Below are 23,156 nucleotides of genomic sequence, written 5' to 3'. Positions count from 1 at the left end.
ATTTGTGGTGAACCAAATTGCTGGTGTTGGCCAGTTAGTCCATTCTCTTCCACATAGAAAAATTGAATTTAGGTAAAAGATTATAGACTAAAAAAGATCCAGATGATCACGAGTAGCACCTCCACAAAATCAAGGTGTTGGACCAGAATTTTTCCTGCCTTACCTCTAAACTGGTGGAGTCTGAGTTTTTACTCTCCCACTTTCTTCCATCTTACATGTTCTTCGCAGTTAATCTTTCTGAAATTTCACTTTCATGGTTTCTAAATGGCACTTTCTTGCTCAAAAAATGTTCAATAGCAGCCTAAGTGCTGTTGGAATCCAGCCTGAAGACGCTTTCATTCACCTGCTGCATACTGCTTCTTTCCAACCTCTTCATCTCTAACTTTAGTTTTTCTCTGTTGTGAATCTAAGCATGTTCCAGTTGGGTTAATCCACCAAGTTTACTCTTCTCTGTTTATTTTGCTGTTTGTTCTACAACAGTGCTGCCTAATAGAAATACAATATGAAGCTGTGTGTAACTTTGTTTTCTAGTAGCCACGTTTTAAAAAGTAAAAAGAAACAGGTGAAATGAATTTCAGTATATTTTGTTTAACCTGATATATTCGAAATAGTATCATTTCAACATGTAATCAATATAAAAAGTTGGGATATTTTGCATCCTTTTTTCTCATATTGAAATCCATTGTGTGTTTTACACTTAACTCACATCTCAAATTGGAGTAACCGCATTTTCAAGTGTTTCATGCATGTGGCTAGGGCTACCTTATTGGGCAGCACAGTCCTAGATGTTCTTACCTCTTCTCTGTGCAAGTTCTATACTTTTCAAGACCCTTAACATTTAAATTCTACAAATTATTCTCAGTCTTCATCAATCTCTTCTGAATTCATCTACAAATTTGTAGCAGGCATTTTGGCACTTGTAGTATATGTCTCCTATGATTGTTTCTTATATCTACCCATTAATTGAAATTCCTACCCTATTTATCAACTAGGTAATAAATACTGATTCAGCTAAATTGAGGGGGGGGCGGTAGGTAGAAACTTTCTTTTGCCTTTTATCTAAGCTGGGCAACATTCTTAACTCTTCCCTCTCTTTTATCCTCTGTATTGAATCAGTTCTTAAAACTTTTGCCTTGTAAATATCTTGAGTCTTTTTCCCACTGATTTTTCTTTAGACAAGGACATTTCTTGCCTGGATTGCTGGGATAGCATCCTAACTGCTCTCAGTCTCTGGTTTTCTTCCCCCTCCCCCCCGCCCCCGCCCCTTACTTCATTTTCTACACAATACCCATAATGATCTTTCTAATATAGAAATCTGTCATTTTACTAAAGTGTTCAAAAGTCACATGGCTTTTCATAGGTAGTCTAAACTCAATCAGCATGGCTTATGAGGCCTGAAGGATGAGTATTGAAATGGGAGGTAAAGGAACAGTGTTCCAGGCCTAGGGGAAGAACATGTCAAAAGCTTGGGAGGTGGGATAGAGATTCTCTTACGGAAGTTGGAGTTCTAGAAAGGAAATAGAGAAATCTGAATTTGGAGTGCTAAGCTGGGGCTATATCTTGAAGGGCCTTTTAGACCTTGTCAGTGAGTCAAGCACTTAGAATAGGAGGATGGGAATTCATCCTCTAAATTAGATATGCTGCAGTGGCAACTATTAAACTGAATTGTAACTGGTTTGTTTAATGGTTACCTCCACTATCTGGTGGTCTGACCCCTGCCCAACTCTTCTGTCTTATCTCTTGTCTTTCCTTTCTTCTCCTTAGCTGCTGCCTCTTCCCTGCCCAACAGCACTGTACACACACACAGTGCTCCACCCATACTGAAATTCTGCCATGCGCTTTCACCCCACAGTGGTCTTTTCACCACCACTACCTACCCCTTTCCCTCTTCTGGCTGAATTGTCATCATTCCTCAGATCTCAGCCTAATCCTCACTTTGTTCTATACTTCATTCTCTGATTTCTAGGCTAGGTTAGGTGGCCCTGCTATGAACCTGTGATCCCATAGTCTATGTATTTTTCATGTTATACTTATTATGACGTCTTGTTTAATCTCAGCTTCCCTCAGACTCAGGTCACTTGAGAGCAGGAACTTGGTCTTGTTTACTTGTATATCCCCAGTACCTGGCACATGGACACTAAAAAATGCTGATATTGAGACTGAGTCAGTGTTCTGGGAGCATGAGGGGTGATTTCTCCCCCTTGGAAATTTTAAGTTTTACTTCTGTTATTTCTGATCTTCATCTAAATCAATCTTTCTAATGACCAGCATCTACTTTTCTTTAGGTCTTATGACCTGCATCAAATCAAAATTGTATTCTCTTGTCTTTACTTTCTCACAGTTTCCTACAACTATTAGTGAAGAGAGAGGATTAACGGTAGAGATGGGAAAGCAGGATTATGAAATAAGAAGAGGTGCTTCCAAATGGACTAACTTCAGTGGGTGGAGGTGCCTCCTCTTATACATTAACTCGAAATGTATCTTAATTCTGCTTCAGTTCTCCCGTGAGAGAGGTAGGCTGATAGTGGAAAGAACACAAAATTAGATATCGGAAGACTTAGGATTTTGTCTGGCTCTGCCATTTCCTAACTGCATGACCTCCACCTTTTTGATATAGTTTCCTAGTCTCTATAATTATTTACATAAGCATAATTCTTCATAAAATTATGTGAATCAGATGTGATGATACATGTGAAAATACTTTGTAGAGTAAGACTCTATGCAGATGAGTTAATTTTTACTATTAATCACTCTGTTCACTGCTTCGTCATTCATTCATAATTTAGTCTTCAATATTCAGGAAATTTATTCTTGAAATTTGATGTTTGCATTTTATTTCCACAGTACTGAACATTGGTAAAAAACTCTATGAGGGTAAAACAAAAGAAGTCTATGAATTGTTAGACAGTCCAGGAAAAGTCCTCCTGCAGTCCAAGGACCAGATCACAGCAGGAAATGCAGCCAGAAAGAATCACCTGGAAGGAAAAGCTGCAATCTCAAATAAAATTACCAGTTGTATTTTTCAATTGTTACAGGAAGCAGGTAAGTGGTCTGTAGTCTCTCCCTTCATGGTCTCTCTCACACATACACATTGGTCCTTTTATGGGGAAATGACATTATTTGGATTAAGAACATGTTGATTACCAGTTATATTTTTCAGTTATTACAGGAAGCTGGTAAGTGACTCTCCCCACAACCTCCTGCCTTTCTCACACACACACACACACACACACACAGACACTCATTCACTCACTCACACACTCACACTCTGATCTCTTTCATCAGGGGGTGAGATTTGGATTAACAACATGTTTGGAGATGTTTCACAAGCTAAGCTTATTTAAATCAAGCCAGGAACTCTTGAATTTCACTGTAACAGTTTCCTTGGTTTGGGATTAGTAAGTAGTATCATTTAGTTAGTAAAAAGAAATCTTAATTTGCTGTCTTTGTCTGGCATGTGTATCTTCTCTACAACTTCTCTCTCCTGCAGTCTTCAATTTTGAGGAATTTAACCTACGAAGAAAGCCCGTTCTGGATGTTAGGCAGCTGAATTGAAATTGAGTCCTGTAATTCCATATAATTATTCTTTGCTCTGCCCCTTGGAGATAGTGAAGAATTTCAAATCCCTCTTCCACCTGAAAGCGCTGGAAAGTATTTGAAGACTGCAGCCATACCTTCTCATCCTGCCATTCCACAAGTGAGGGATTTGGACTAGATCAAAGATTTCCAGGAGTTGCCTTCTAACCTAAAACTGAATGAAGACTATTTCTAATAGAGAATTCTATTCAAAACATGAAATTAAGATTAAAACATTATGTGGAGGGCATAAGGAGTAAAAGAAGGGAATTAGGATAAGAAGTTTTTGTAGGGATTCAGTCAGTAGCTGATTGGGGTCTGTAGTGTGTGAAATCTCAACTAGTAGAAGATTTGAGCTCTTTCCCTCTAGCTCTCTCCCTCATTGCTTTGGATCATGCAACCTTTGAAACCTCTGGTTCCTTATCTCTAAAATAAAAGCTTTGTTCCTTATAATTTAGTTCTAATTTTATAATTTAATACTTTTCTATTTACTTCTAATATTCCAGTTGCCCTTTCATTTCTTAGAGTTTCCAGTAAGCATTAGTCTTTCTTAAATTAATTTTTCTTAAGTCCAAAGTGGAATTTAATACTTCTGTTTCCAGTCAAGACAGATGTACCCGTCTTCCACAAAATAACAAGGTAATTCAGGTTAAATCTGTTCTGTCAGTACAGAATGGGTTCTTGAGTAGTTTTGCCCCTTCTAAAGTACCCTGTTTCACATTTTTAAGTTAGTGTGGAAAAATATATATTTAATTGCCAATCTAAATTGTCATCCACATCATAAATCCCTCTATGCATTGAAAGTGACTATATTGCTATAAATTGAAGGACGTCCCACAGTTCCTAAGTAATATGATCCAAAATTTTTATTTCAAGCCTGCCTTGATTGGTGGTTTCCCAATGACTGAGTAGATTTCTAGAGAGAACATCAAACTAATTTTAGGTTCCTTCTGCAGTACAGATAAAGTGATCCCATTTTTGACCTCCCAAGTTATCTCCTTTTCCCCATGTACATTAACATTTTTAAAAGTTGCTTAACCCTATAAATTAACAACAAAAACTAGCTTCTATGTACCCATAGTAATTGTTCATAGCTATGGAGTTATATATATACTTTTAAGTAATGGAAGATAAGTACAGGCCCAAGTTTTTATTTGCTTATTCAATAAGGCACTATACAGTACACTTTCTGGGGTTTAAGGACAAGTGAATCAGGGTGATCCAAGTTGTCTCTGTTTGTTCAGGAGGTTTCCTAGTTTTGAGTCTGAACGTCCTGCTTCTGGGGAGACTGGGAAGTTGGTCACCCTAAATGAAGTTCTCCAACAGTTATCTTTAAAGTACTGTATTTGGCACACTTAACATAGCTAAAACTAACATGGTTCACAGATGTTGAAAAGTGTTTTCCAGGTTTTATATACTGTGAAATAAAGGAAAGCCTAAGTTTTTAAAAAATTCTTCAACAGATTAGTTTTAAAGGACAGATCAGGAGTTCTTTTAAGCCTTACGTAATTTTACTTGCTAGTAGTTAAATGCTATGTCCGGTTCAGCACCAGTGGTCTGTTTAAAACTGCTTTCTTTCTAACCAGGTTATATCCAAATGTAGGTATTTCCAGGAATTAAAATGGAAAGAGCACCAGAATAGAATCAGTAAATCAGAATTCTAGTTTTCTCGTTGTCACTCAAAAGCAAACTGTTAAATACTGTACAAATAATACATACGAGTAATACTGTTTTTCCATGGAAATATTGTACAAGCTGTACCTGAGCTAATGAAATTCATGGATTTGGTCTCAATACTTAAAAATCGAAATTTAACCTTTAAGTGTCAGTTCCCAACCACAGAAACCCACTGTAATTACATTTAGTTGTAATAGTAGTGCTAGGAATAATGGTCCTGCAGCTGCTAAACCACAGATGGGAAACTGGGAGCCTTAATATGTGGGTGGCCCCAGGGATATGTGGGCTGATTAGCTATCATACATGGGCATGCAATTCAGAGTACGAAGTGACATTTACATTTTTTTAGTAATCTTGATAGGAGTTTTGAATTTTGTAGACAACTGAAACAAACGGGGAGTTCTTTTGCTCATCGTATGCAGTCGTGAAATTTGCTTTAATGGTTAGCATGTGTATTAGAATCAATCACTATATCATCTAAACTGAATCTTTTCCGGGAGCAACTTTTTTTTTCTGTATGAGATCATTACCATAAGTTGATTTTGTGGTTTTGGTTCTCTTTGATGTGGGGGGAGGGTTCTCCTCTGAGTAAAAGTAACTATTGTTTATATTTAAACAATAGGTTTGGATACTAGTCTGTCAAGTGTGGTATACAAATGAGCAGATATGACTAATGATTAACAGACTTAAAAAAGAAGGGCTCTTGAGGCCAGGCATGTACTTACCACCTCCAGTTAAGGATTGATGTAAATCACCTGCCTGCACATAAGCCCGATCAGTCATTAAAGGTTAAAATGACCATTTTACTGATAACGTTCTTTCCCAGAATTCCTGTTTGTGCAGCATATCACAATTTATTCTTTTCCCTGTTTTAGTTGAATCTATTAGTCAAACCCAGAGGGAATGCGTAGAAAACAGTACAGATTTTGGAACTAGACAGTGCCTTTCAAGTCCAGGCTCCATTACTGATTGGCAACATGACATAGCTTGTCAAAGTACTTAACTTCTTTGAGCCTCTGCATCCTTCACTGTAAAATGTAAATAATACTACCTCGAAAATTTTATGTGTGGTTAAATGAGATAACATGTAAAACGCTTAGCACGGTGAAAGGTTCCCATAAATGTAGGTTCCCTTTATGTATGAATACATACATAAGATCAAAGATCCCCAGTCCTTCCCTGTTAACAAAAATTGATTTTAGAGGATTAGATTGGGATTGGGGTACTAACATTACATTCTGAAGATGAGCATTATTATGTTAAACCCATACACGTTTCCAAGAGATGTTTTAATTCACATTAATGCTATAGTATTACTTTGTACTGTGATGTAATAACACTTCTAGGAGAGGCAGTATATGTGGTTATGTGGGCAGCCTACAGAGTTCAGAGAGTGTGGGTTAGAAACCCTTCTTTACCTAGTACTAGCTGATAGAACACTGTGCCTCACTGTCCTTACCTGTTTTGTTGGATGAGGATCACACTATCTACCTTATCAGGTGCTATAAGGATTAAACAAAAAGAAAATGAATTTAAAATTCCTGACCTAAAGTAGGTACTGATACTTTTTAAAATTAAATTGTGGTAAACTATACATACATAAAATTTACCATTTTAACCATTTGTAATTCGGTACAATTCAGTGGCAGTACATTCACAATATTGTGCAACCTTCACCACTATCCATTTCCAGAATTTTTTCATCATCCCAGACGGAAACTCTGACCCATTCAACAATAATTCTTCCTTTCCCCTTCTCCCCAGCCCCTGGTAACCTCTATTCTACCTTCTGTCTCTGAATTCCCCTTACTTTAGTACTTCATATAAGTGGGATTGTATAATATTTAGCCTTTATTTTCACTTAGCATAATGTTTTCAAGGTTCATCCATATTGTAGCATGTATCAGAATTTCAGTCTTTTTTATAACTGAATAATAATCCATTATATGTATGTACTACATTTAGTCTATCCACTCATAACAGAGTAAGAGAAGGGAGAGGAAGGACAAATATTTTCTTTGCTCTTGGCCAAATTGGCCGATATGTTCCTGCTGCTACCTGTTGGATGGTTTTTTCAAGGATTCTTTGCTTCAAATATTAAGACAAAAAAGCTGTCTAAAATTTTGGGCTGTATCTGATTGTGATGAGTACCTTGATATTTTACAAGACCCGTATAATACTGAACCATAGAATATGAGAATCCTGCAATCAAATCTCATTTAGAGATAAGTTAGTGCCACTTAGATAGTTAAGTGCCTTGTGCAGAGTTGAGTGTGCAGTGGCAGAAGTAGTACTCCAGCATTTTTTGAATAAATGTTAAAAATCACTGGACCCCAGATCTGATCCAGTGTGTATTTTGCCATACGACATTAAGATGAAATATTCCTGAATATTTTGATAAGCAGTAGAAAGCCATATTAATAATTTCATTTTCCTACTTGCACCTTTTAAAAAAAATTCCATTGATTTTTGATAGTGCCATTTAAAGGTAATGCAATTGGCCAGGTAGGATTTTTATTTGGTAAAGGGTATAGTTTTATTATGCCTCAGATCTACCCTTTTAAATACAACTTTAATGCTTTTTCTTCTTTTTTTTTTTTTAATCTTTTATCATCAATATGTAGGCATCAAAACTGCTTTCACCAGAAAATGTGGGGAGACAGCTTTCATTGCACCTAAGTGTGAGATGATTCCAATTGAATGGGTTTGTAGAAGAATCGCAACTGGTTCTTTTCTCAAAAGAAATCCTGGTGTCAAGGAAGGATATAAGTTTTACCCACCTAAAGTGGAGATGTTTTTCAAGGTAATTATTTTATGCTGTTGTGTCTTACTATAACGTATCAACAAACTTAAAACCACAGTCAAAAGATGTAAACATTATTAAAGCTTTTGTTATTGCAATTGTCATTCGAGAAATAGATGCCAGTATTGTACACTGGCAATGATCATTTGGATTTTTAAAAGAAAACATCTGTGAAAATATACTTATCTTACTTTGGACCAAGATGACTAACAAAATGAATAAATTAAAATTAGCAGTTACTAGGAAGAAAGGAAAAGTAACAATTCAAAAAATTTTGGAATTTATTGTTGAAGAGTTTGAAGTACAGGCTAATATGAGGGATCTTTTATATTTAAATACAGAAAAATTGTATTATCAATGTTTCTTATAAGCAAAAACGTATATGATATGGGATATAAGAATCCGTGGTTCTGAATTTGTATTGGTTTTCTTTATTGAAACAGCTTTTCTCTTTCCATTGTTATGCTCTTAAGCATGGTCCTACTTCAGAAGCAATGTCAGTGTTGCATTTTTAATCAGTGAACTGCACAATTTAAAGCATCATATTATGATTATAATTATGCAAATCAAGACTCCACAAAAGAAAAATTTCATATAAAGTTGGGATACTACTTAGAATAAAATGAAAGTGTTTTATCTTTTTTTACTAATTTCTATGTATGAAGTCTCTTGAATTATCAAATAGTGTCTCTAAAGACTTGTGATGTATAAATTCTTATCAAAAATAAGATTAGGAGGTTATGAAAACTGCATCTGGAAAAGTTTGGTGAACCCAAATATATTTCGACCTCCTCATCTCTATTGACTGATTAAAGAAAAATAAAAATCACAAACTTGTGTTTAAATTAGTTTATATAGAGAGAACAAATTCTTTCAAATACTTTATGACCTAGAATAACTTACTCATCCAAATATTTTGAATTTTAAAGTAGCTATAGAAAACAGAAAAATTAAAAACAATTGTGAATTAAAGGTATTTTAAACAAAAACTAAATCTTTAAAGAAAATATTTCTGATGAATTAATGCTCAAGGAAAAAAGGACTTCAGGTTATCTGAAAAGTTAAAAATTTTTATGTTTAAATTAATTGTACTCTTATACTTTATTCTCAGGATGATGCCAATAATGATCCACAGTGGTCTCAGGAACAGCTAATTGCTGCAAAATTTTGCTTTGCTGGACTTGCTATAGGCCAAACTGAAGTCGATATCATGAGTCATGCAACACAGGCTATTTTTGAAATACTGGAGAAGTCCTGGTTGCCCCTGAACTGTACCCTGGTTGATATGAAGGTACAAGTAAAAGGGAGATTTGAAAGAAAAGATTATAACTGAGAATTGTGTTTAGTAGTATGGTTTTGAAAAACTTTTCTTTGGTGATACTCTGTTTCTAGATTGAATTTGGTGTTGATGTAACCACCAAAGAAATTGTTCTTGCTGATGTTATTGATAATGATTCCTGGAGACTCTGGCCATCAGGAGATCGAAGCCAACAGAAAGACAAACAGGTAAGTAGTGCATTAGATTTTTTTTTATCCTTTGCAAGATCAGGCTGGGATGGAGGAGAAAGGAAAGATGGGAAGAAAAGAAAAGGCAATTACTGTTCCTTAAGATCTGAACCTGAGTTGATTGCTATTTATTTATTTATTTTTTATTTTATTTTTTATTAAGGTTATGAAAGTTAACATCCTTATGAAATTACAGTTGTCCATCATTATTAGTCATGTTGTAGGTACACCACTTCACTGCTGGTGCCCTCCCCCCTCCCCCCTTTCCCCTGGCAACCACCGATCAGTTCTCTTTGTCCATATGTTAACTGCCACCTATGAGTGGAGTCATACAGAGTTCATCTTTCTGTATCTGGCTTATTTCACTCAACATAATACCCTCAAGGTCTATCCATGTTGTTGTGAATGGGACGGCTTTGTCCTTTTTTATGGCTGAGTAGTATTCCATTGTGTATATATACCACATCTTTATCCAGTCATCAGTTGCTGGGCACTTAGGTTGGTTCCATGACTTGGCTATTGTGAATAATGCTGCAGTGAACATAGGGGTGCATGGAACTTTTGGAATTGCTGATTTCAGGTTCTTAGGATAGATACCCAGTAGAAGGATATCTGGGTCATAAGGTATTTCTATTCTTAACTTTTTGAGGAATCTCCATACTGTTTTCCCTAGTGGCTGCAGCAGTTTGCATTCCCAGCAACAGTGTATGAGGGTTCCCTTTTCTGATTGCTATTTATTTTTAAAGATAAATATCTCTTACATTTCCTGTATCTTGAAAAAAAATAAAGGAGTAATACTTTACATTTATAAAGTAGACTTCTCATTTATTATTTTAACAGATGCTCATACAGAGCAAGTATTATCCTTGTTGGGCTAACTGAAAACTAAGGCTCCGAGAGGATAGATTGTCATCACAATTATATAAGTAGGTGGCAGATGTGGGACACTGTCTGAAGTCTGGATCTTATCAGGTTCCATTTCTGCTCTTTCCTTTAAAAAACAAAATTAGGGAAGACCCTCTCTATACTTACTATATAAGAATTTTCAGGCCTGCTCATTGTAGTTGCTAGTGTAGAGTGCGCTTGTCTTTAAGTGAAAATAGAAGTATACTTCACTATCTGAACTTTCTGTAGTCTAATTCAGGAAATCAGTTTGTAGACTCAGATGCATTTTCACGTATATTCTTTGCTATGCCAACTCTTAATAATTCATCTGTACCCCAAACTCAGAAACCAAATAATTTCAGATAGCAAGAATATTACTAATAGAATACTTGTATTCTAAACTTCCTATCTTATTTTCTAGTCATATCGTGATCTCAAGGAAGTAACTCCTGAAGGGCTCCAGATGGTAAAGAAAAATTTTGAGTGGGTTGCAGAAAGAGTAGAGGTAAATCTTTTGTAGTAAATCCATACTGTGTTCTGTGTTTTTCTCCAAAAAAATCTTGCTTCAAAAAGAGAAGACAGTGAGAGGATGCAGTGCTTTTTTTTTTCCCCCTATGACTTTAAAGAAAGGAGCGCCTTTAAGAAATATATCAGCTGAACTTTCCTCATTGGCTTACTGGAACCCCCTGCTGTTAAGCTGGCCAGGACACTCCTCCCAAATTCCACTGGGGAAATCTGGAATCCTTGTCTCCTCCCTTCCCCTGCTGGAGAAGCTTTACATTTCCTACCCACCTCTCCACTGCTACTCAGAGTTCCATTAGCGTGGGTTTCCATTAGCAGAGTTCAGAATTGGAACTCCATGTAATGTTAAAATGTCACGTTAAGATTTATGGTATTATTATTATTACTAATTTCAATGGAAATTGAATAGGGTTTCTGGTTATCTAAGGGTCATAACCACCTTTTAGAACATTTCCATGGAAACGTGCCTTTTGAATTTCAAGCAACTAACTTAATGAAGATTTGTAACGTGACCTCTGTATTTTGGCTGATTGTGTCTTAAAACCTACATTAAACAGAATATACTAAAAATCTTAGGATGAAATATTTTGTATTACAGCTTCCTGAATATTAATTAGAAGGTTTGAATATTTATCCTTTTTATTATAATAGTAAACATAATTTATCTAATTAAAAATCTTATTCTTGAGGTCTTAATTATGAAGACCACTTTCCTTTACATATAGAGGTTATCTTGAAAAATAACTCCTCTATCATTTTATTCTATTTGTTTCTGTCTTAAATTTGGCCTGTTAAGAAAGAAAATACTCTGTGCAGATACAGTTTTACTATAAACTATAGCTCTGAACTCACTTCTTATGGTACTCATGCTTATATTTATCCATTTTGGTCCTTATCTTCTTTTGCATATCCATGTTTTCTTTTCCAGTTGCTTCTGAGACCAGAAAGTCAGTGCAGAGTTGTAGTATTGATGGGCTCAACTTCTGATCTCGGCCACTGTGAAAAAATCAAGAAGGCTTGTGGAAATTTTGGCATTCCATGTGAACTTCGGGTAACATCTGCCCATAAAGGACCAGATGAAACTCTGAGGATTAAAGCTGAATATGAAGGTAAATGTCAAATAACTAGAGCATTTGAGGAAGTTACCCTGATTTTGCCAAAAAATTTAATGTTTAGACTAATGATGCTGAAAAAGAGCTTTGCCACATTTCCAAGGGAAAAAATGTGGTATTCTAGCCTTTCCTGATACTCGCCTCTAGAGAGTTTAAGGTGCTCTAGGAGCTTATAAAAGATTGGATCAGGGAGAAAGAATTGAAAATTCAAGCATGGACAGAAAATAAAGACTAGAATTAGTCTTTACCTAATAAGAAGCCCTTCGAACATTGTTTCTAACATGCTCCCACAGGAAATAGGCCCCACGTAAACCATGGGAGGCCCCACGTAAACCATGGGAGGCCCCACATAAACCATGGGAGGCCCCACGTAAACCATGGGAGGCCCCACATAAACCATGGGAGGCCTGAAGTCGAAGCAGCAGATCCTCTCAAGTATCTCTAATGGCCAGCCTTTCCTGGGAAGCAGTCAAACATGAAATTAAGGAATAAGTGCAGAATTTACTATATAAAAGAAATGTCTTGATGGGATAGCATTGGTCTAAAATAATGGTGCCCTGGAGACACAACCAAATGTTTCTCAACTGGAAAAAATGTTGATTGAGTATTCCTTCTAAAGGTACTTGCCACAGAACATAGTTATTAAGATTTTTTGCAAAAGGGGGCAGGTCTCAGACCCCTTTGATAATAAGCTAATAAAAGCCAGAACTCTTTCTCCAGAAAAGTGCAGATACATTAAATTTTGGATTCCACATAAGGAATCCCTGCTGTAGGAAACAAAGGAATAATTTGTAAATTTACCAAAGAATGAAATGTTGAAGAGATATGTTGGGAAATATATTGAAGGGTTTTAAATATTTGGCTACGTTATTAATTTGCCTTCAACTCTTTTTTTCAAGAAGTGCCCCTAAACCTCTAGTATCTGTTAACTGTGTCTCCCTATACCCTGTTGGTTGAAGGACACCGACACAGACACTGGTTCGGGTGGTGTCATTCGTTTCAGTGAGCCTAAGCAGCAATAGTAGAAGGGGCCTTTGAGCCATTCCCTCACTAACATCCTGGTACCTCGTTTAGACTATAGATCTTGAACATGGCCAAACCTATTCTTGCTACTTTATTACTTGACATACAATAAGAGGCAGGGTGAACTTTATATTTTAAATATATATATAGTAATAGCACCTTATTTATGTGTCTTATTTAATAGTGTCGTATTTAAGACATATAATCCCTTTTTTTGTTAAAGCTATCTTTAAATCTTTTTTGAATGTTTAACAATTATAAACTGTAATTTCCCTAGGGGATAGCATTCCCACTGTATTTGTGGCAGTGGCAGGCAGAAGCAATGGTTTAGGACCAGTGATGTCTGCTAACACAGCATATCCAGTTATCAGCTGTCCTCCCCTCACTCCAGACTGGGGAGCTCAGGATGTGTGGTCTTCTCTTCGACTGCCCAGTGGTAAGATATATTGAATTTTTTTTTTTTTTTTTAAGATTTTATTTTTTTCCTTTTTCTTCCCAAAGCCCCCCGGTACATAGTTGTATATTCTTAGTTGTGGGTCCTTCTAGTTGTGGCATGTGGGATGCTGCCTCAGCGTGGTTTGATGAGCTGTGCCATCTCCGCGCCCAGGATTCGAACTAATGAAACCCTGGGCCGCCTGCAGCAGAGCGCAGGAACTTAACCACTCGGCCACGGGGCCAGCCCCAAGATATATTGAATTTTTAAAAATTGTTTATTAAAAAATTTCAAACATACACAATAATAGAGAGAATACAGCAATTAACATCTTGTATCTGTAGCTGCGCTCTCCTGCTGGATTATTTTAAAGCAGATCTTAGACATTATAGCATTTTATACTTAAATATTTAAGTAAGGCTCTTTAAATGATAAAGACTAGTTTTTAAATCATAATCATGATACCATATTCACACGTAAGGAAAATTAATGGTAATATCTTAAAATCATCTAATTTCTAGTTAGTGTTCAAATTTTTCCAGTCATCTCATTTGTTTTTACAGTTGGTTTATTCAAATTAGGATCCAACACAATCTTTGCATTGCATTTAGTTGATATCTCTTAAGTCTCTCTTAATTTCCCTCCTTTTTTCCATTTGTCCTATTTAATTTTCCACATTTTGAATTTGGCCCATTACGTTCCTGGATGTTGTTTAACTTGCTCTTCCATCCCCTATTTTTTCTATAAACTGGTGGTGAGATCTGTAGTTAGATCAAGTTCGGATTTGCTTTTTTCCCCCCAAGAATACATCATTTGTGGTATTGAGATTTTTTTTAAGTGAATTTGATTACTTCTGTAGAGCAAATGAAATTTTATTTTTAAAAATTAGGGACCAGAATAATTAACATATAAGGAAATTTTATCAATCAACTGATTGAGCAGAATCTCAGAATAACAATGTTGTGGTAGGCTCATCATAGTCCAAGATAGTGATCTGATCTGCAAGTCTGGAGAGTCAGTATTGTTTCAGTAAGAGTTGATTTGCTTATTACTTAAATACCAGACTTTTCTCACAGTTTTATAAATCCCCTCTTGATAACTGTTTGAGTCAGTTAAGTATTTGAACCCCCTGATCTGTTCCAGTGTGGACTGGCTTCTCTCTAGGCCTGCTGTGCTGTTGTTGTCTTAAGGTCACCCTTTACCATCATCCCGGATGTTCATTTTGCCTTTCTGTAGTCTTGGATCTCTTGTTTCCTAGGTCCCATGTCTTCTCCTTTTTTCATTTATTCCTTCTTTTGTTGGAGAGCATTCTTAGTGAACTTCCTGAGGAAAGGTTACAAAAGGTAAACTTTTTGAGACCTTGCATATCTAAAAGGTTTTTTTGTAGCCTCACATGTCTTTGGTAATTTGGGAATAGAATTCTAGGTTGAAAATCATTTTCCAGCAGAATTTTGAGGGCATTACTCTATTGTCTTCTAGCTTCTCGAGTTACTGAGAACTCCAGTGCCTTTCCACCATTCTGATTCTAGGTCATTTATGAATTTTATTTCTTTTTGGAAATTTATAGGATCTTTTGTCCATCCATTGTTAAATTTCACAAAAATGTATCTTGATGAGTCAGTTTTCATCCTGGGCTTTCAGTTGGCTCTCTTAATCTGGAACTCTGATTCTTTAGCCCTGGAAAATTTTCTTCAATTACTTAATAATTTCCTTCCCCCTCCATTTTCTCTCTTCTGTTATTTTCAGATTTATTATTCAAATTTGGAACTCCTTGATTTCTATTCTCTTTTCTTTCTCTTATTGCTGTAATTTCTGGACTATTTCTTCAACTTTACATCCAACCCTTCTATTGAGTTTTTCATTTTGTATATGGTATTTTTAATTTCCAAGAGCTCTTTTTTCTTCTCACTTCCCTTCCCCCAACGAAACATTCTTTTCTTGTTTAATCTTTGCAATAAGATATTTGATCTCTTTAAGAGTATTATATATTTTTTCACATTAGTTCTTTTCCTCAACCGTCTGGTAATCCTTGGCTCTTTGCTCTTAAGAGTGGAACACTGTAAAAAACCAGTTAGAAGTTATGTGCAAGTGATGCTGCTTGTCAAAAGTGGGCTTCACTGTGGGGTGATCTGGTGGGGTTGTTGCTTGAATAACCCCTCACATCAGTGTCTTTTGATCTTTTCTCATGTGTTGCTTAGAATTACCCAGAGAACCTTTCTAGTCCCAGTCTCTTACTGGAGGAATAAACCTGGCTGCCAGCATTCTGGAAGCATCTTAACATGTGTGATCGCCTGTTTTCACTGTGGCATTCCTTGTCTTAACTGTGCCTGGTGTTCTCCAGTCCACAGAAGTCTGGACTAAAGTCTGTTTTACCTTCAGAAAAATGTAAACCTGCCTTGGTGCAGAAGGGGCAGTTGCTCAGGCACGTAGACTGGGGAGGGAGATCTGATAGCCTAACTGCTCCTTGACTTTCACTCAGATCTTTGCTTTTTAGCCCCATTTTCATCCCACTCCTCCCTTCAAAGGTATGTGGTGCCACTGATTCCTCAACCTTTGAGTGGGTTTTGTAAAGTCAGTCAGGTTGTTCTTCCTCTTTCCCTGCTTCCAGGCTAGGATTAAATTTTCTTGGTCAGCTAAGTTAGTTACCACTCCATTTGTCTTTCAGCTGCCAAAATGTCATTGCTGTTAACTCTTTGTTGTTATGTTTGTCTGTTTCTTTATTCCCTTTACTGTTGTTTTTATATGATTTCAGGGATACATCTTGTAATTAATCCATCTTTAACTAGACATCTGATTATATCAACTTTTCGAGTTAAAAATCTACCATAGCTGTAAAGGAAGCTATAACCAAGTTTATGCCAGAGGAAGAGTATAGGTATTATCCTTGGAACTTTGAAGAGAAGAATGCGATGAACAAAAATTTGACAGTTTTAATCTAGTACTGTCCAAGGAGAGAGGGAATCTGGAATATTTGTACATTCTAATCATTAGAATTGGGGATAATCTTTCAAGCAACAGTTTTATAGTGGCCTGTGTAAAATCCTGAAAACTCCTTTTCTCTTTCTCTTATAGCATGCTCACTGGATAACCTAGTTTTTTGCTAATTAAGCTTTTTTGGTATCAAAAAGTGAGTCCTGGACAGTAGGCACAGGTATTTCACTTACTGGAGTGGAACACTCTACTTAGTTTACTACTAATAATAATGGTTGACATTCATTGAGTACTTAACTATGTGCCAGGTAATGCTCCTAGCACTTTATCTGTATTAACTCATGGAATCCTCATATAAAGTAGCTACTAGTTGTCATTCTCCCCCCCGCCCCAACCCCTTGTATTTAGGTTATGAGTTTACAACATTGTGAAATTTCAGTTGTATGTTATTATTTGTCAGTCACCTTATAGGTGTGCCCCTTCACCCTTTGTGCCCACCCCCCACCTCCCTTCCCTCTGGAAACCACTAAATAATTCTCTTTGTCCATGTGTTTATCTTTGACATATGAATGAAATCCTAGAGAAATCAAGGTCCATCCATGTTGTTGCAGATGGGGCAATTTTGTCATTTTTTATGGCTGAGTAGTATTCCATTGTATATGTATATACCATATCTTCTTTATCCAATCATTGGTCAGTGGGCACTTAGGTTGCTTCCATGTCTTGGCTATTGTGAATAATGCTGCAGTGAACATAGGGGTGCATAAGTCTCTTTGAATTGCTAATTTCAAGTTCTTTGGATAAGTACCCAGTAGTGGGATGGCTGGGTCATATGGTATTTCTATTTTGAGTTTTTTGAGAAATCTCCATTCTGTCTTCCATAGTGGCTGCACCAGTTTGCATTCCCACCAACAGTGTATGAGGGTTCCCTTTTCTCCACCACCTCTCCAACATTTGTTATTTTTTGTCTGTTATTATAGCCATTCTAATGGGTATACGGTGATATATTAGTGTAGTTTTGATTTCAATTTCCCTGATGATTAGTGATGTTGAACATCTTTTCATGTATCTGTTGGCCATTTGTATATCTTCTTTGGAGAAATGTCAGTTCATATCCTCTGCCCATTTTTTAATCGGGTTGTTTGATTTTTTGTAATTGAGTTGTGTGAGTTCTTTATATATTATGGAGATTAACCGTTTGTCAGATATATGATTTGCAAATATTTTTTCCCAGTTGGTGGGTTGTCTTCATTTCAATCCTGGTTTCCCTTGCCTTGTAGAAGCTCTTTAGTCTGATGAAGTCCCACTTGTTTGTTTTTTCTTTTGTCTCTGTTGTCTGAGAAGACATAGTATTCGGAAAGATCCTTCTAAGACCAATGTCAGAGAGTGTAGAGCCTATATTATCTTCTAGAAGTTTTATGATTTCTACCTTCAGGTCTTTGATCCATTTTGAGTTAATTTTTGTGAATGGCATAAGAGAATGGTCTACTTTCACTCTTTTACATGTGGCTGTCCAGTTTTCCCAACACCATTTATTGAAGAGGCTTTCCTTTCTCCATTGTATGTTCTTAGCTCCTTTGTCAAAGATTAGCTGTTTGTAGATGTGTGGTTTTATTTCTGAGCTTTCAGTTCTGTTCCGTTGATCTGTGTGTCTGTTTTTGTACCAGTGTCATGCTGTTTTGATTACTAAAGCTTTGTAGTATATTTTGAAGTCAGGGATTGTGAGGCCTCCAGCTTTATTCTTTTTATCAGGATTGCTTTAGCAACTCAGGGTCTTTTGTTGCCCCATATGAATTTTAGGATTCTTTATTCTATTTCCGTGAAGAATGTCATTGGGTATCATTCCCCTTTTATAGATAAGGACACTAAAATTAAGTAACTTGACCAATGTCACATAGTAAGTGGTGGAGCTGCATAAATTGACTATTAAGACAAATGAATAAAATGACCTTATGATTTGTATTTAGTCTGTTCTTACTGGGGATAGTGAGAGTCAGAGAGTCTGATGAATTCCAAGCATATTTGAGGAAATGGAGCTTTTGGTATCTGTAAGCTAGTTCATCGTTGACTGTGATGACACAGACATAATAGTACCTCCTCAAGAAACTACATGAGCAAACATGTGGCCTCCAAGGAAGTTACTTTCTTACTCTACTCTCTTTTAGATCTTATTACTATTGAATTTATTTATCGACTGATATTACTTAAAATTATTCTTTGGATTTGACTTTTTTACTACTTAAAAATGTTAGAGGGCTGGCCCCATGGCATAGTGGTTAAGTTTGGTGCACTTCACTTTGGCAGCCTGGGTTCATGGGTTTGCATCCTGAGCACAGACCTGCACCACTCAGCAGCCATGCTGTAGTGGTGACCCACATATAAAATAGAGGAAGACTGGCACAGATGTTAGCTCAGGGCCAGTCTTCCTCAGGAGAAACAAAACAAAACAAACAAAAAATGTTAAAATAGTTCAAGTGCAAAGACAAAAGGAGTAGCTATAAAATTATTAAAACAACATACCTCAAGTTTGTCTAAGAATAGGTGCTTCTACCCACTTACCTTGTCCTTTGTTTTATTTCTATTGCTATTCATAGGGATAGTGTATGTGAAAAGAACTTTGAAAAAGGTAAATTTCTTTGCAAGTGGATTCAGTGAAAAGAGTGATAGATGATGTACATAAAATATCTGTTCATGGAAAATAAATACTACTTATCCTCTAATAATCACTTTACCACTCCAACAGAAAAGATGGAAAACTCCTTCCACAGATTCTACTTTAGACAAGGATAATACAGTAACTTTTACCATTTGTGACTAACAGGACTTCTGTGAATATAAAATAGTTTGCTACGTGCTATTTTCATTACTAATTGATAGCTCAATTTTCTGTTTTCCTTTCTGAACCAATAGGTGTTGGCTGTTCAACCGTACTTTCTCCAGAAGGATCAGCTCAGTTTGCTGCTCAGATATTTGGATTAAACAACCATTTGGTATGGGCCAAACTGCGAGCAAGTATATTGAACACATGGATTTCCTTGAAACAGTCTGACAAGAAAATCAGAGAGGGCAACTTATAGGAAAGAACGTCATTGCATTTCTTAGGAGAAAAACTATAAATTTCTAGTTTAGCTGCAGAAAAAAAATCAAGAAGAAAAGATTTTAAATCAATCAGAGCAAACAAAATTTATTAGTGGGTAAATGTTTCTCTAGATTCATGGGTTAGTAGAATATGTGTACATGTGTATTAATATTTCTTTATAAGCAGTGAAATTATTCCAGTGGTCTAATGGTTAAGATTCGGCTCTCTCACCACCAAGGCTCGGGTACGTTTCCCTGTCAGGGAACCACACCACCCAACTATCAGTTGTCATACTGTGGCAGTTCCATGTTGCTCTGATGCTGAAAGCTATGTCACCAGTATTTCAAATACCAGTAGCGTCACCTATGGTGGACAGGTTTCAACAGAGCTTCCAGACTAAGACAACTCCAGACTTCCAGAGTCGACATAACTAAGAAAGTTAAAGTACCATAAGGACATTTTAAAATTATTCTTTTACCCACTATATGGTCATTTTTAGGTAGGTAACATAATCAAATATATTCAAATACTAATAATGTCCTATTATACAGCTCTAAAGTTACTACTTGACCTTCTGTATCTCAAACTATAAGTTTTAGAAAGTTAAAACATTTGTATCTTAGAAAGGATGGAGGAAAAGTTGAGATTGGTGATAGGGGTAGGGAAGACACACTAAATAAGATGAAGAGGCACTGTGGAAGCCATAGAAAGGGGACTATTTGAAGAACTCTGATGGACGTGAGGGCAATTTCCCTCGGGGAAAAAAAGTACAGTCACCTGTCCAGTTCCAAATGAAAGATTTAGTACATCTTGTATGGTTATGATAAGTGCCTCTGTAGATCATAAAATTCTTTTAGTTCTGATAATACATATTTTAGCCACACTGATAATCCCTAGCCTATCATCATTTTCAGAAATTGGAATCTCCCAGTCGATAACCGTAACTAGTTTCTTTCTTGTAATAGCATAAGTCTGGGCAGTGTACCCAGCAAGATTCATTTCTAAAGGAGCAGTTGTTACTGAGGGATTGACTTACCATCAGTCTATAAACCATATTTGGAAATCACTGTTACATTATGCAGCCTTGAGGATTTTGTAGATCACTAAACTTTAATCCAAGTGTCCATGAACCCTGAAAACTTACGTGTAAAATTTTATGTATATATTCACTTTTACAAAAAGGATCTGTGTCCCCCAAAATGTTAAGAATCTGCTACAGGTGGAATCTCAATAAAATCCTTGCCACTGGTCTACACTGTCTACACTTTTTCACTTCCCTTTCAACCATTAACAAGCTAGCATCTCTTACCACTTCTTTCACTTGATCTCTGTGGGGTATGATTGACCTAACCACTCCTTTGTTGGGCTAGACACCAAGATATTCCAACCCAAATGTTGATCATTTCACTTATATTACTCTTTGCCCTTAAGTATTGATGTTTCCTACTGAGTTTTTCACCAAATTTTGAGTACTTCCATTTTACCAAATAATGGTTGGATGATCTTAATTTCTTCAGCTAAAATTAGCATTACTGACTTTCAGCTCTGTTTCTGTAGACTTGTGTTTTCAACTGTCCATTTCTCTGAATACTCCAAACTTAATCAATCTTGCACCAAGCTTGTAACTCTGACTACAGTGATTGTCCCAAATCATAAGCTTGATTTCATCCTTGATATTTTTCTCTGACCTTTCACATCTAAATCTTCACCAAGTCTTGAATTTCATCTGTTTACTCATCCTGTGTACAAAAGCCTCAAGTTGGAGTCAAATTCTACATTACTAGCCTAATCTAGAAGGTCTTCATTACCAGCCAAACCTTTTTGAAGTTGATTGTCCAAGGACTTTCAACATAAATTCAAAATCTCTTTTGCAACATAGATTCCTTTGAAAAATAAGAATGCCATTGACCCTTTCCCTAGAAAACTGCACACAAAATTTACGAACAGATTCCACTGGTTCTTAGGTTCCCTTGAAGCCTATCCATGGTCCGTAGGTTAAGAATCACTGGTGTTAACCCATCAAGCGAACTTGCTTTCCCCATAATTTTTGGACTGTTAGATATCTGTACCTTTAGTTCTTAGAATGTTCTCATTTCTGTCATTAAAATCTACTTGTTAATTACTAGAGCTTCATCTTCACTGTCTCCATGAAATCTTCCCTAATCACCTCTAGCTACAGTGGCTATAAGTAGTTCTGTTCTGGATTGTAAGCTCCAAGAGGAGAAAATATAATTTTACACTTTATTTCCCTGACACTGCCTTATGTTCTGCTGTGCTATGCCTAGCTATGTGCCAGGGATGGGGGAATTGTAAAAATCATGTACTGCTTAGTTTTCTATATGTTAGTTCACAGGAACAATTAAAAAGATGTGATTTTAATATCTTTAAACTTTGGCTTCATGATCTCTGAATACTCACTGGCTGCTATTTCAGGTCTTCTGTCCCTACCTAGTGAAAATTCCACCTGTTTCTGTGCAGTACATGAAAATTTTCAAACACTGATTTAGACTGGTAGATAGGACTCTTATCAATGGTCATCATCAATTTCACTATTAGTTTCTTATTAGAGTACATATATCCTCAAATAGTGCTAAATACTTGCTTGAGAATATTTTAACTGTGTTGAAAAAGTAACTTACACAAACATACCTAGTTTGCCTTTTTTGGGTATTTATACTTTCTGTGGGATCTTGTAGCTAAACATAAAAAGGGGAAGAAAAATTGTGTCTAAATAATGTGGTACTTAAATTTTGTATCATAAAGCCATGCTTAGAACTGCGGTTGCTTTAATGCCTTCTGAAATTTAAACAGTAGCCAAATAAAAGACACAGATAAGCTCTTGTGTGAAGCTTTATTCATTCATCCATTCATAAGATACATGTTTTGCCTGGTTTTATTCTGGGCCCTAGGAAAGCTGCACTGAACAGAGACAAGGCTCCACCCTCACAAAACTTACATTTTATTGGGGATGACAAACCATAAAAGATAAATCAGATAGATTCAGGAAAGTATACATGCATATGAAGAAGAACCAAGGTGAGAGGACAGTGATGAGGAAAAGAGGAATGGTTTTGAGGAGAGCAGAGCAGTGATGTTAAAGATATGGGGGAACAGCTTTCCAGACTAAGGGAACAGGAAGTAAAACAGTTCACCTTTTTGAGGACCTGCAAACATGCCAGTATTGGTGGAGCTCTTGTGAGCAAGGGTCGGAGTGGAAGGAGATGATGTAAGCAAAGGCCAGATCACTTAGGGCCTGTAGGCCACACTAAAGTGTGACAGGAAAAACCAATAGAAAATTTCAGCAGGGTCATGACATGTAACGTTTTAAAGTTCTCTGGCTATTGTGTGGACAAGAGAAGCAGCAAGGAGATTGGTTAAGAGGCTGTTGTAGGGGCTGGCCCCGTGGCCGAGTGGTTAAGTTCGCGCGCTCCGCTGCAGGCGGCCCAGTGTTTCGTTGGTTCGAATCCTGGGCGCGGACATGACACTGCTCATCAGGCCACGCTGAGGCAGCGTCCCACATGCCACAGCTAGAAGGACCCACAACGAAGAATATACAACTATGTACCGGGGGGCTTTGGGGAGAAAAAGGAAAAAATAAAATCTTTAAAA

The 23,156-nt window shown here is 36.6% G+C and overlaps 1 protein-coding gene across 1 annotated transcript in view; it reads left to right on the top strand.

Moving 5' to 3' along the window:
- PAICS (phosphoribosylaminoimidazole carboxylase and phosphoribosylaminoimidazolesuccinocarboxamide synthase) overlaps positions 1 to 22,382 on the top strand; it is a 45,632-nt gene extending 23,250 nt beyond the window's left edge. Inside the window, exons 10-17 of the mRNA XM_001492297.7 lie at positions 2,845 to 3,042; positions 7,878 to 8,056; positions 9,168 to 9,347; positions 9,449 to 9,562; positions 10,869 to 10,952; positions 11,898 to 12,078; positions 13,382 to 13,540; positions 19,379 to 22,382. Coding sequence (XP_001492347.4) covers positions 2,845 to 3,042; positions 7,878 to 8,056; positions 9,168 to 9,347; positions 9,449 to 9,562; positions 10,869 to 10,952; positions 11,898 to 12,078; positions 13,382 to 13,540; positions 19,379 to 19,545 — 1,262 coding nt within the window. The 3' untranslated portion in view covers positions 19,546 to 22,382. The remainder of the gene's footprint in view (positions 1 to 2,844; positions 3,043 to 7,877; positions 8,057 to 9,167; positions 9,348 to 9,448; positions 9,563 to 10,868; positions 10,953 to 11,897; positions 12,079 to 13,381; positions 13,541 to 19,378) is intronic.
- Positions 22,383 to 23,156: the final 774 nt, after the last annotated feature.

Source organism: Equus caballus, chromosome 3, assembly GCF_041296265.1.
Source record: "Equus caballus isolate H_3958 breed thoroughbred chromosome 3, TB-T2T, whole genome shotgun sequence".
NCBI classification, from domain to species: Eukaryota; Metazoa; Chordata; class Mammalia; order Perissodactyla; family Equidae; genus Equus; species Equus caballus.
The sequence above is the reverse complement of the archived record's forward strand: the minus strand, read 5'-3'. Positions and strand labels throughout refer to the sequence as shown.